This window comes from Manacus vitellinus, unplaced genomic scaffold (assembly GCF_001715985.3).
Source record: "Manacus vitellinus isolate BGI_N305 unplaced genomic scaffold, ASM171598v3 scaffold_49_pilon, whole genome shotgun sequence".
In the NCBI taxonomy this organism is placed as follows: Eukaryota; Metazoa; Chordata; class Aves; order Passeriformes; family Pipridae; genus Manacus; species Manacus vitellinus.
The window spans coordinates 2,826,406-2,840,029 of record NW_021940603.1 but is presented as its reverse complement, the minus strand read 5'-3'; the positions used below and the strand labels follow the sequence as shown (position 1 = coordinate 2,840,029).

At 38.6% G+C, this 13,624-nt stretch overlaps 1 protein-coding gene across 1 annotated transcript in view; it reads right to left on the bottom strand.

Annotated features, from left to right (window-relative positions):
- CLSTN2 (calsyntenin 2) overlaps positions 1-13,624 on the bottom strand; it is a 333,066-nt gene that overhangs the window by 47,374 nt on the left and 272,068 nt on the right. The window contains exons 6-8 of the mRNA XM_029962672.1: positions 10,035-10,220; positions 4,456-4,704; positions 3,494-3,615 (exon numbers count right to left, since the gene is read on the bottom strand). Of these exons, the coding sequence (XP_029818532.1) occupies positions 3,494-3,615; positions 4,456-4,704; positions 10,035-10,220 (557 nt within the window). The remainder of the gene's footprint in view (positions 1-3,493; positions 3,616-4,455; positions 4,705-10,034; positions 10,221-13,624) is intronic.

Genomic DNA, 13,624 nt, shown 5'->3' with positions numbered 1-13,624 from the left:
TATTTTCAGAGTGATAACATCCTGAAAATAATTTTCCATTGTGAATAAAAATAAGTACGTGAAAAAATTGTTAATTTCTGGCTCAGATGCCTTCTTCCACTAAAAAAAAAGTGTTCCTATTTTATTGATTTAGGGGAAGGAAAAATGCCTTTTGGCTTGACTATCCTCATATTTGTATGAAAAATGTAATATCCGTGATGAACAGAGTGTGAAATACATTGTGCATTGTCCTATTTAATGGTATGTTTTCCACTGTCACCAAATGCTTGAATGCCTTGGTTCATTATCCAAACTATTATTTTGATTTGGTTCACAGTTTTCCAAGAATTTCAAAGAAACAGTTTTTATATTTTATATATTATTATTAGATGGCCCAAATGTATAGTTGTCTGCCCAAATAATTCACTTAAAATCGCATCTATTTGAGACAGTTAGTGATTTAGGTGCCTTTTACTGACTTTGGTAACAAAACTTTTTGTAATAAGGTCTCGGGTTTAAAAAGTGTCTAATAGTTAAATATGAGAAAAGAAATCACAAAAAAACCCCAGATCATGATACTCAATTTAAATCTTTGCATGGGAAACTCAAGAATAAGGTCATGATTCTGAAACAAAGGTAACACCTGCATTTCCAAGGAAACTGGAATAAGTAAAGGGAAGGAACCACCTCTACCTGGGCATCTGTTGCAGTTGTTGGGGAAAACCACAGTTTTTATTACCCAGCATTACAGACTTGAACTGGTTTTCTTTAACATGGTTCTTTCTGTACCTTTTCCCCAGATGACTGGTAATGGATTCTCCCATAACTAAGATAGTTAATTTCAAAAAGGATGAAACTGGACTATCTAATTTTTTCCCCCCCTCGTGTTTCTTATAAGTAATAAGGATGCCTTCAGTGTAAAGTCTGTTACCTCTGATCAGCAGCACCTTCTGCAGATACTCATCTCCTGTGTTAACCTGTCACACTAAAGGCACACAAGCCCAGGGTTGTGGCACTATCAGGTTGTGCATCCTCAGCACAGGAAGCGAAAAATCCACCTTGCAAAGGCCATTCAGTCTAATGTGACAAATAGGGCTAAATACACTGAAAGCCACACTGCAAATAAGTCCTTAGGTTTATGAACTAACTTAAAGACACAGTCTTCCTGGAGATAACTTGGCAGCCTCTACTGTGTAAAGGTTTCAGGCACTTTTATGCAAGACTGTTATGGTCATGTGGTAACATGAGGCTTCAGATGCACTGCTCAGGTGTAACTACATAAAATGTTACATGGATCCTTGTACTCAGCCAAGAATGAAGCCTGCTACTAAGCTGTGTGCCATACACATCCACAACAGAAATGAGAGCTAGAAAATTAAATTAAACTTGGAATGACAATAAGCTCACCTTCTTGGTCAGTGCCTTGAAACAATGAGTAGTCTTGTGGAGTAGATAGAGCCCAAAGCAGCTGGTATCATAAATTTTACTGTTCCACAGTAAGAATGATAAATGATTTCACTCGTTCATGCTTCACCCTATTCCAAGGTCACCAGATTCCCCTCAGCAAAAACAAGCTATGGATTGTTGTCAGGCTCATAAAGTGAGCTCAGCAATAAAGTGCTCTTTTACTGTGCTATGTCTGTGCTTCCTACCAGCTGTGGCATTGTCTTCCAGAGTCATACATGCAATGCCATCCACAGCATCCTGCATCACAGTGCAGATGGTCAGAGCATGGACAGCAATTAGGTAGGGCCTAATTCCCAGGCTTTTCTTGGAAAAACAAAAAGCAACAACAAGGAATCTGAGGATATGCCACTACAGAATGAACCGTTCTTAAGATGAGGTTTCCAGAGGTATTTCAACATCTAAGTATGCAAATTTAGCATCTAGAACACTTAAATCTACTTTTTAAAGTTTAGCCTACCTTCTTTTCATATTGAATGGGATCATAACTTGTTTCTTGATGTGCTTTTAAAATATCCTGTGCTTTCTAAGGTAGATCATTCTGGGTACATAATTAGTAGCTTGCATAATTTTACTACTTGGAAGCGAAACCTTCTGACTGCCTTGTCTTCAAAACCATGCAAGTTCCTTACCAGCCCACTATTCACAAATGTTTTATTTTCAGTTTCTTTTAATTTACTCCACCGTATAGGGCAGATGGAGCATGAAGAAGAAGTAAAGAAGCAACCATTATGAGGTCCCTTCATGACAAAACTTACAGCAGTATCACCAAGACAGTATAAATTTATCTTCATGGAAGTCTGGTCACACAACCCATAAAAAACTTTATTTATACTTCAATCTTACTTTCTTTTTCAGTTAGAAAGAACAGCTGAAAATATACAGTGGAAATCAACTGACAGTAGCCAAATGAAAGGAAATCAATCATGTGACCTAAAAAAAATCTTTTCTATCTGTAGTTTCTATCATGTAGGAGTTTTCAGTAGAAGTTAGGGAGGTTCATGACCAAGTTACAAGAGTTACACACAAATTTCAGTTGTTGAGAGGACATTCTCACTGTAAGGTTATTAAAGCTGACTGCACTGACTGATAACACAAACTTGGTATTATCATTAATTTAGATGCTTAGCAAAGAGTTTAAAAATAGAAATCCATCTTCAGTGCTCAGAACAGCATTATCTGAGGTGACATCAGTTACTCCTGACTTGCAATCTTCAACATGATTTATTACAAATTTGCTTTGAGTCACTGTAAGAATTCATATCAAGTACAGCAAAAACTGATTCCAGACTGGTCAGTGTAAATGCAAAGCAAGTACTATGGTCATCACATGCTTTCTTACCACACATCTGATAATCACAATGAAGATCAAATTTTGATATATATATTTAGAAGCTGAATTAGAAAAGTAAACATTCCTATATATCTTCATCTTCAATATCATAGTTTGGACTCAGAAACATGAAAAAACTTGCTTTGAGAAAATGCTGCTTTGCTGAAGTCTGTCTCCTTTTATCTAAATGATCTTTATCCTGTTTAAGATTAATAAAACTATGAAAGGCAACTCTTATCTCTTTGATAATAATTTTCTTGTGATACACTCTTAATAATAAGGAGACATTATATACAGCACAGCAGATGAAAGAAGAAGTCTGCAGATTGGCTTTACACTACATTACAAATGCCTGTGTGTCAGCATAGTCTTTACTGAAAAGGTTTCCATCACTTCCATTGTGCTGATAAATCAGATTTTAAAAAATTATAAATGGAAAACTTTTAGGGAACTATATGCAATGTCATGTCTCTATCCACTGCCAAAGGATATAAACCTCTACTTACCATTTAAAATGATTCAATTAAAAACCCTCGTGTATTAAATGACTCAACCAAATTAACCCACTTAGATCTTTTTATGTGGATCCCAACTGGAGTCGTAACAGTTACAAATTGCGGCATAACTGCAACAGACTTCAGATTTCCCAGGGCAGCTATGGTGGGATTGGAGTTGTTCTCTATGGTTTGGAGAGGGGGATACAGATAAGAGAGGTACCTGATCCAGTTTCCAGTGGAATTCGGCAGGCCGGAAGGTGTCGGCCTGGTCGAAGTCCTTGCGCAGCAGGAACACGAGTCTGCAGTTGTGCACGTACAGGGCGTAGTGGTGCCTGTTCATCTCTGAAAGGAGGGACCGACACCATCAGTGACCTGAACCATCACCAACACTTTGGGTTAGGGGAACGTGTTTGAAAGCATTATGCACATAAAAGACAAATCCCAACCAAATAAAAAAAAACAACCAACAAACACCAAAAGAGCTAATTTATATTCCTATAAAATATTAAGCTGTTAGAGTATCGAAAGCAGGGCAATGAAGATGGTGAAGGGCCTTGGGGGGAAGCTTTATGAGGGATGGCTGAGAGGACTTGGTCTGTTTAGCCTGGAGAAGAGGAGACTGAGGGGAGACCTCATTGCAGTTACACCTGCCTTGTGAGGCAAAGAGGAGGGGCAGACACTGATCTCTTGTCTGTGGTGACCAGCGACAGGACCCGAGGGAATGGTCTGAAATTGTGTCAGAGGAAGTTTAGGTTGGATATTAGAAAATGGTTTTTCCCCCAGAGGGTGGTTGGACACTGAACAGGCTCCCCAGGGCAGTAGGCACAGCACCAAACCTGACAGAGTTCAAGGAGCGTTTGAACAGCACTCTCAGGCACATGGCGTGACTTGGGAATGGTCCTGTGCAGGGCCAGGAGTTGGACTCAATGACCCATGTGGGTCCCTTCCAACTCAGCATATTCTGTGATTCTGTGAAAATCTACAGCTGTGTTACCCAAGAGGAGAACCAGTGTTTGATATTTAGGCAGTCATCAGTCTCCCCAGTAAGCTCTTAAGTCAGTGATGCTTAGGGTGGCACCAACCCAGCTTTTTTCTCAGACCAAATTAAATGAGGAGAGATGGTAACAATCTACTAATGTTGATATTCCCTTTGCATAACATTTTTTCAACACATAGACTCACCTGTCTTGTCAGAGTTGCAGAGAATAGTCTCTTTCTCAGCTCTTAATCCAGGACTAGGTCCATGTTTCATCCACAAAGTGATGGTGAATTGATCAGTTAAATTTTTCGGTACTATTCCATCTGGGATTTTCGCTCCTTGCTTTCCATCAAATTTAAAAATTATGTCATTGCTATCCATGACAAGCCCAGCTGTCCAGTTAGTTGTTGAACTGGGAGATGGTAACAGGTCAATGGCACCTGAGGAAGCTCCTGCAAATTATATATAATGAGTAACAGGATGAGAAACTAATGAAAAAGCTGTGAAGATTAATGTAATATAGGCCAAGGTTCTGATTCCCACTCTTTAGATTATTTTTAATACCCAAATGGTCCTATTAGCTTCGATGCCAAACCACATAAACATTCTAAAATATCAAGCATTGTAAAGCAGCAAGATTTTTCTAGATTAAAGGTATTGCACAGAAAACTAGAGAAAATATTTTAAAGTTATCTTTCTTGGAAATTTTCATTATTTTCTATAATTCACTAATGACATTTCTTCAGTTGTTTCAAGAACTTCTAAGACTAAACCCAAATTTTCTTCATTAATCTTCCTTCCCTGACAGTATGAAGATACATGGTATGTGGGGATGATGTGCTGTAAAATGCAGGTGACAAGTCACGTAATGTCCAGTAGACAGCCACAGATATTCACAATAAAATTGGTATGAATGTCAGTACATATGTAGCATTCACCCTAAAACAGATAATACCACTTTAAGGATGGTTTATGGCACATACTTGATGGTTGTAACTCCATGTGTTCTTATCTAATGATGGACTCAGATGGAAAACACGGTGGTGCCAAACCCTGATAAAATAGCACATTTCTTTACAGCTTGTGTTTTCTTACAGCTTAACAACTGTCAGGCACTATTAAAAACATGTAAGGAGCTACCCAGAGCATTTACCTCGCTGGGGAAAGGCAGCATTTAGCAGAAAATGTGATTCCAAGAGTAAAAAGCACAAACAATCTTCGTATTCTTGTTGATGCTTTGTCAAGTAAGAATAGGGTGAACAAACCGCGACTGCATAAAAAATCCCCTGCTAAGACACCTAATATACTCTTCCCTCCTTCAGCATCCAAGGAGAGAAAAAAGATCCCAGCTCTCTGCAGGAGTGCAAAATTTTAAGCCAAGAGTGTGTGGAAATGTATCATATGGATTTTTAAAAAGGTATTATAATAATGATATGAAAACATTCACATCACTCAGTAACTGAATGCCTTGACAATTCTCCAAAATTTATTACTGTAAAATGAGGCTATTTTGAAGTGATAGCAATATCAAACCTAACACCTACATGCTTAGAGTTTGAGCACAAAGTGTATTTCTTTTATAAATTGTAATTCTGGATAATACACCACACTGCATTGCTTAAATACCCTGATGTTACCAACAGGAATACATCAAACTCAGTTTATCCAGATGGCACAATTTGTGACAAACTGTGTTTTGTTTTCTTTCACTCAAGTCACTAAAAAATAAAATTATTTGCACAGAGCACAAGAAACATCATCATTTTCACACTCAGTAGTCTTTTGTGCTAATTTTTATGTTCATTTTTTTAAACTTACAGAAGGACCAGAAATTCCTTGCACCATGGTGCATTATCAGAGGAAATATGCTTTTAAATGGGCATATGCTTATATTAGGTGAATTATGGGTGTAAATAAGCTTCATCTCTCACTCTATCTACTCTGGCCATGAAAATTTGGAAAGATCTATTTTTTCCAACAGAATGAATCCGAGGGGAAACTCCAAAATGGAATTCTCTCATATTCACATAACCATAGAATGGTTTGGGTTGGACCAGTCCTTAAAGATCATCTTGTTCCAATCCCCCTGCCATGGTAGGGACACCTCCCACTAGCCCCACCCAACCTGGCCTTGAACACTCCCATACAGCTTGTTAAACTCTGATTTGTCAAGCTGCCCAGGTAAACTACTTTATTTTCCCAACTTAAGGACAGGCTTGTGTAAGAGCATTTGGGTAATCAGTACAGAGCTCAACAGGTTCTACTTTATCTGCCCATATTTTTATGGAGATTTACAGGTTAGTTTGGAATCTCATCCTGTTAGTGTGTGTTAGTCCTGCCCTGCGAAAAACCACTGGATTATGTGCTTGGGAGATTTAGCTGGAATAAATATGCTTTTTCTATCTTCATAAATCCAGCCAGAGTCCCAGGCTGCTCGGCCATGTACACAGACAGACCTGGAGCAGTGCAAGCAGGATGTATCTGGAGGCGTTCCCAGAACAGTCTTGTCATGCCATGGATCAGTGCACTCCAAAAATGTAGTGACTGATGTCCTTCTCTTCTACAGTGCTTCCAGAATAATGCAGGAGCCACTGATGAAGCAGAGTTTTGGACTGACACCCTCGAGGTAACCCTTGCATATTAAAGTGCTTGTTTTCACAAGCAATTTATGCAGTTGGCCCCACCTCCTCTCCCAGTCCTGCATATTTGGGCTCCAAACTTTGTGCCAGGATAAGCACAGAGTGATGCTGCCTGCTGAATTGGACCAGCCTCCTGGCTGAGCTCAAAGCTAATCAGCCAACAACACCAAGCCTAAATTATACTTTTTGATCAGATCAATTTTCTTTGAGCTTCTTGCAAAGCTACACAACCCAGGATAAAAGAGAGAGGGCAGAATCTTACCCAGAGCATGGCCTTGAATCAGTGTTTCCATGTTTCAGTTTCCCAGTTGCCACAGGTGAAAATTAGCAATCCCATTATTTTCTATTTTATCTATTTAGAAGGAAAGAAGACAGCACCATACCCATCTTTCCACTAGATTCCAGGCTCTTTAACCAATTCTTGGTTTTAGTGTGATTTATTCTCGATGTTTTTGCAGTCCAAACTGTGCCTTTTAGACAGTCTTTACTTTTTATTATTGTCAGATGAGAAGGTGAAAAAATGCCTACTAAAATGCTTTGAGGCACAACAATAATAACTCCTTGACTTTAAAAATGACTCAAGTGTAATTTAATCATTTAAGCTGCCCACCCTGACCATCAAAGTGAGTGCAAATCACGGAGTTATGGAAAAGCAGACTTAAACCATACACTATACAACGATGAATTTTAATGTACTGTCCTCAGCATCTGTATTCTCCAGATTTCCAACAGATAAATGAAGAAATGAGCACAGGATTTATAAACTGGGTCTTTACCTATGCAGAGAGAGCCCTGCATTTTCTACAGCACAGATCTGTGTGTGATCACTCAGTTCTGCACTCTCTGCAACTGCACAGTGATTTTTTTGCTGGTAGAAAAAAATCCAGGCTTTTCTTCTTTTTCAAAGAATTTTAGCACCCAGGCATTAGTTACAATAAGGTAATTTCTGGGAGAAAAACGACTTCTAGAAATAATGTAACGTGCTCTTGCAGGAGTTCTCTCTACCTTAAGGCTGGTAAAAAATATTAAATACCAAAGTGCAAGCCAGTCTAAGTGCAATTCTGATGTAAAGCACATTGTCACTTACAACCTTTTTATCCAAGTCCTATTACAAGTTTCTAGCATGTCTGCTCTCTATGAAGATATAGAAAACTTGAACAAAAAAAAATATTCTTTCAGCAGTGAGATTTTTTTCCCCCATTTACATATACTTTTACACTATCTATTTTCTCAAGTGCTTTCTACTCTGTTCCTTCATGGATGTGCTGAGCAAAAGCTGGAAGTTCATCAGTAACTTCTGTCCTCCTGCCTGCAACTACTACAATGGCATTGACAGACCTACTGAAATGGTTTTGATCATTCTGCTTTTCACCAGCTTAGGCCTACACATGGTGCAGACTATGAATTATAGTTGGACTAGTATTGGGAAACACCTGGTTTATTCAGGAGAAAAGAGAAAGACTTGCAATTCTCTTTTCTATTACTGACGTGTCAGCAGGTAAGGCAGTGAAGCCACACTGCCAACTGAACCCCTTAGGCTTTGCACAACCTTCCTCAATTAAGGAATTTTACAGCAGCTGAAGGTACCTACTTTCAGCCCTACACTTACAATGATAATATGGTTGGATAGAGTGTTTTATGTCAAGGTAATGATTTGGTGCTTTAGGTCCTGTTCATAGTGACCTGCTCTGAACGACTGTGCCATTTGCAGTTCAGGTCTGTAACAGGATAAAACAATGCTCCTTTTTCTGCCAATACAGGTTCTTAGAGGAGGCAAAAGTACTTCACGTTAGCTACAACATATTTATTTTTATTTAAATGTTAGTATTTTATGAAATCAAGTCTTGCTCAGCCTCTCAGATTTAATCTTATTAACAGGATGAAGATGCATACTGTTGGCAGATGGGTTCTCATCTGCTTTTCTAGGATCCCAGTCAGATGGAAGAAGATACAGGATTATAATTGTGATTGTTTCTGTAATCTTAACTAAGCAATTTTCAGGTTTAAAACATTCAGCTTTTATGACAATGCTATTATTCCTATTAACCTTTACTTACTTCCCCCATCTCCACTAGTAATTTGTAATCATAACCACAAAATATTTTTCCCTGGGACTTGGTCTCCATTTTTTTATAATTTAGTAACGCTGACTGATAATTTTCATTGACAAAATTATTTCATAAAGGTTAGTGTATTGACCTTAACATATCTGTGTGGTCATCAAAGCAGATGTAAGCCACACACCAGAGCACCTCAGGCCAAAATCCAAGCATTTAAATGGAAAAAAATTGTACAATTGCTACCGTAGCTCAGACAGGAGCCAGGGAAAGACACATTGTGGAGAAGATGAGAACTAATGTTCCACACCATCAGGGCTCAGATGAGGACTCTAAGAAAACAGAATTTTAGAGGAGAAGGAGAAACAGCAGATCTCTAAAGCTGAAAGGCTTAATATGTAGCCATTGCTTTGCCATATGCAGAATCTTGAAGTCTGAAAACATACAGCAGTATCTGCAAGTATTGAATCTATCTTTCAAATATAATATGTATGTTTTACACTAAGTTATTAAAAAGCATGAAAAGGGAAGAAAATAATTAGGAAACATTTCTCCACTGGCCAACTCTTAGCTGAAATTCATGTTTCTTAGATATTTTTGCTAAAATGATTGCCCAAAATATTCTTTTACTTTTTGTTTGTTTGTACTCTGGCACAGCACCTAGCAGAACAGAAAGCTGAGTCAGGAAGACTCAAACACAACATAGAGATTCAATTCCCTTCAAATCCCACAGTCTTCCTATGATGGCAAATCTACACCTGAAATCTCACTACACTGTCACACCAGTATTTGTAGCAGAGGGAAGAAAGAAGGAGAAAGAGGTAGAATGAGGAAGGAGAAAAACAGAAAAGGGAATAGGAGCAGGAGAGAAGAAAATCAGCAGGGAGAAATTATGAAAAAGACTTGAAAACATGGAAAAGAACAACAGAGCACCCGTCAAATATCACCACTCTCTATATTTTCACTGCTACAATCTGAAATGAACCAGCTGAGCTAAACCCAAGTACTGCATGCTTACAGGTCACAAAGAATTGGTGCTTTATCTGGAAAAAATATTATTATCTCAACTGAAAAACATATTCATACCACATAATTTCTGCAGAGACTTTTCTGAGTACGTTTCACGATCACAGCCCTTTCCAATGTAGTTGGTCTGCAATTCAATGGTGGTGTGTATTGAGGAAACTGGTCCATCACATGTTTCTAGATGAATGCTGGGAAACAAGGAGATGCTTCCAGAGCCAGGTTTATATTCAATCCGTTTGTCCCAGTCTGAAAAAAAACAGCAAAAAAACCCAACAAGATTCAATAATGATTAAAAAAGTGAAGGGAGTTATGTAATTTTAAGTGACACATTGTTCTCAAAGGTCACTGTCTAAGGCCAAAAAACATTCTGAACTTGGCATCAACAAGTTACTGTATGAAAAAAACTTGGATTTTGGCCCTCTTTTTATAAGAGTGCCAGGATCAATTAAGTAACACTAGTGCTGCTAGAGTCCCACAAGCATGGGGTACACACATACCCTGACAAGAAGTGCTAATTGGTGTCAGTCTGGATCTCCAATGTCCATGTCCCTGTGACAGACTACAAGCTGACTCTACAGGGATGAGGCTGTCTGCTGCACTGAGTTTGGTCACATTTCATTGTTTTGTGATACAGAACAAGTATCTCGAAGGACCAGGCTATATACATCAGTCTAATATAACACATCTGTAGTGCCACTTTTTGTCTTCAAGCATCTCACTAATTTTGTGAAGTATTAATGACAGGAAGTTACAGCTGAGTACTGCTCATGCTTTCAGCCAGATCTGACTAATCTGTGGTTTTGCTTATGCAGATGTCTCACAGCCCACAATATTTAAACAATCCCTTGCCTTAGGCAGCCACCTGTTTGTGCCATACATACCACTATGCTGCTCAACTGGAGCATTTAATTTTTTAAATCCAATTAATTATGGTGTTTGCAACCTGCTTCAGAGAAAACCCAAACAAGCAGCAATAATTAAAAACGTGTATTTCAGCTATCTTTGCAGTTCATATTTTCACCGAATCATAGAGTGGTTAGAGTTGGAAGGGATCTTCAAAGACCATTTAGTCCATCCACCCTGCCATGGGCAGGGACACCTTCCACTAAACCAGGTTGTTCAAAGTCCCATCCAGCCTGGTCCTGAACAATTCCAGGGATAGGGAATACACAGCTTTCCTGGGCAACCTGTGCCAGTGCTTCACCATCCTTATAGGAAAAAATTTCTTTCTTATATCCAGTTTAAATCTACTCTCTTCCAGTTTAAAGCTGTTCCCTCTTGTTCTTTTGCTACAGACCTTGGTAAAATGTTTCCATGTGCCTTTCTGATAGGACCCCTTAAGCACTGAAAGGTAAGATCTTCCTGGAGCCTTCTCCAGACTGAACAATCCCAACTCTCTCAGTCTGTCTCTGCAGGAGAGATGCTCCTGCCCTTTGGCCATTTTCAAGGCCTCTCTCCTCGTTGCTCTAACAGGTTCATGTCTTTCTCATTTGGCCAAGTCCAGCCAAGTTACCACACAAAGTAAGAATGTCATATTAATATGGAGGTGCAAATAGTTAATTATTCTGAAGTCACAAAACTATTCAGCTCTGCTGTCTAATGGGCACATCTGTGTATCTGTGGAGCTTGCCACAAGAAGTGGCATCATGGCATACTCTCACATACAGAGCTGAAGTTTCTCTCACTTTTTTTGTCCCCTGTAAAAGAGAACTCCATAAATGGAAAAATTCTAAGTACTGGCAGTCAATGAAATCTCTGAAAGCAAATGGTCAGAGACATTCTTTCTAAATACCAGTGGAAAAAGAGTAATAGTCTATACATAAGTATATATATGCATTAAGTAGGTGGAGGAATTCGGTCTTTTTCTACAGATTGTATTTCAGAAAGCTTGAAAAATAGTGCTCTCTCCCACTGCCTTAAACTGTATTAAACATTTCAGAGAAAATCCAAACATCCGTGTGAACATTTTGAAATGTTGGGCAATCATTAGTCCATAGTCCAGACAAAGAAAGGATGATACAAGTCACTGGTTTGTATTTCAGAATTCCCAGATTTTCTTCATGAATTTTAATCCAAATGGTACTGATGCAGCATTTTGTTATGAAGAGGAAGCTCAGGCTTCATGGAACATTCTGAAAGCATGTTTAGTATCTACTTTCACTAAAATCTTTAGGACTTGTACATCACTAAGACAACTATGACTACTTTATTGCCTGTGCACTCATCAGTTGAGTTGCTATTTCAGTCGTAATATTCAGGTAATTCAGGCCATTTGTTCCCTATTAAGTTAGATTTGATCTACAGTATTGCATAACTTCTTGGCAATTGTCAACTAAGACAGTTCCATTACAATTTCAAGTATCGTTGCAGCAATAGATTTCCCTATTCATCGCAGAAACTTGAGGTTAACATTTTTCCAATTGAACAAGAGCAGTAAATTCCTTCAGATACTTCAGGTAAAAATAACTTGCTAATTTGCTGTTTTGTATACAAACTGGTAATATATGAATTATTGATCTTTATAGTCTCTTATTCACCAGTTAAGACATTATATTCATCTGCCCAAAAGAGAAAATAAAGAAAGTCATATATATATATATGAAACATTTCTGACTATTTCAGCAGCTTTCAGCCCATTTTAATTTCTCAGCTATATCAAATTAACCGGCACTCATGCAAAATATTCATAAGTGAATGTGAGATGTGACTGAATTTTTAACTGTAATATATCTGCAACTGCACACTCACCGCCAGTTATATGAAGAAATTCTTATAAAACCCATACCATACAAAATGCCACTGCTCACAAGGAAGAATAATGGAAGCCCTCTGTTTCTGCCACATGGATTGGAAGAGGTGTTTTGTTCCATGGTCTTACCTTTCGGCTTGGCAGAAGTGGTAATTTGTACCCAGAGATCATAAACCCTGCACGTTCTAAATCACTCACATTTATCTCAGCTCTAAATTGTTAAACATCAACTAGACTTGAACAAGTGTCTTTGTAACTGGGCCCACTGCATTGTCATAGACCAGTGCTCATCCTAAACCCCACCAGTACTACTTTCACTGATTTACTGCAGATTTAGGAGTCTGCCAGGAAGTTCCTCTCCATGCTGAAGGCATTCCCAGGCAGGCATGAGGCAATATTGGAGTACTATACAACCCTGTGATAGCAGAACAGCCCTCAAAGGCAGCAACAGCTGCCTCTGGATCTCACCACCAGTAGTTAGGAATGTTGGAAAGTACTTAAATTAGAACAAGCAATATGGTGGCAATATGAAGAGCTTATTTTGAGAATAACCCAAGTGTTTAATTTCATTTTGAACGGGGTGAAAACTGTTATTTTTCTTTCTTCCAGAATAATATCCTACCTTGGATTTACTAAAAAGATCAGCACCTTCCCTTCAGGAATGCGGTGGCACTTTTTCCATTCCTCTAGAACTGACTCAGAGGAAATGTCTCATGTAACCCGAGTCTGCAAAAGCCTCTGAATTCGGATATTTAAAAGATGTATCTTAAAATGTGTCTATTATGCAAACAGTCAGAAGATATGCAATCCCACCTGAACTGGTAGGCTGCACTTAGATTAGCTAAACCCAACCAGCAGGGCTCTTCCTTTGACACAAACCCGCTACACCACCATGTTACAG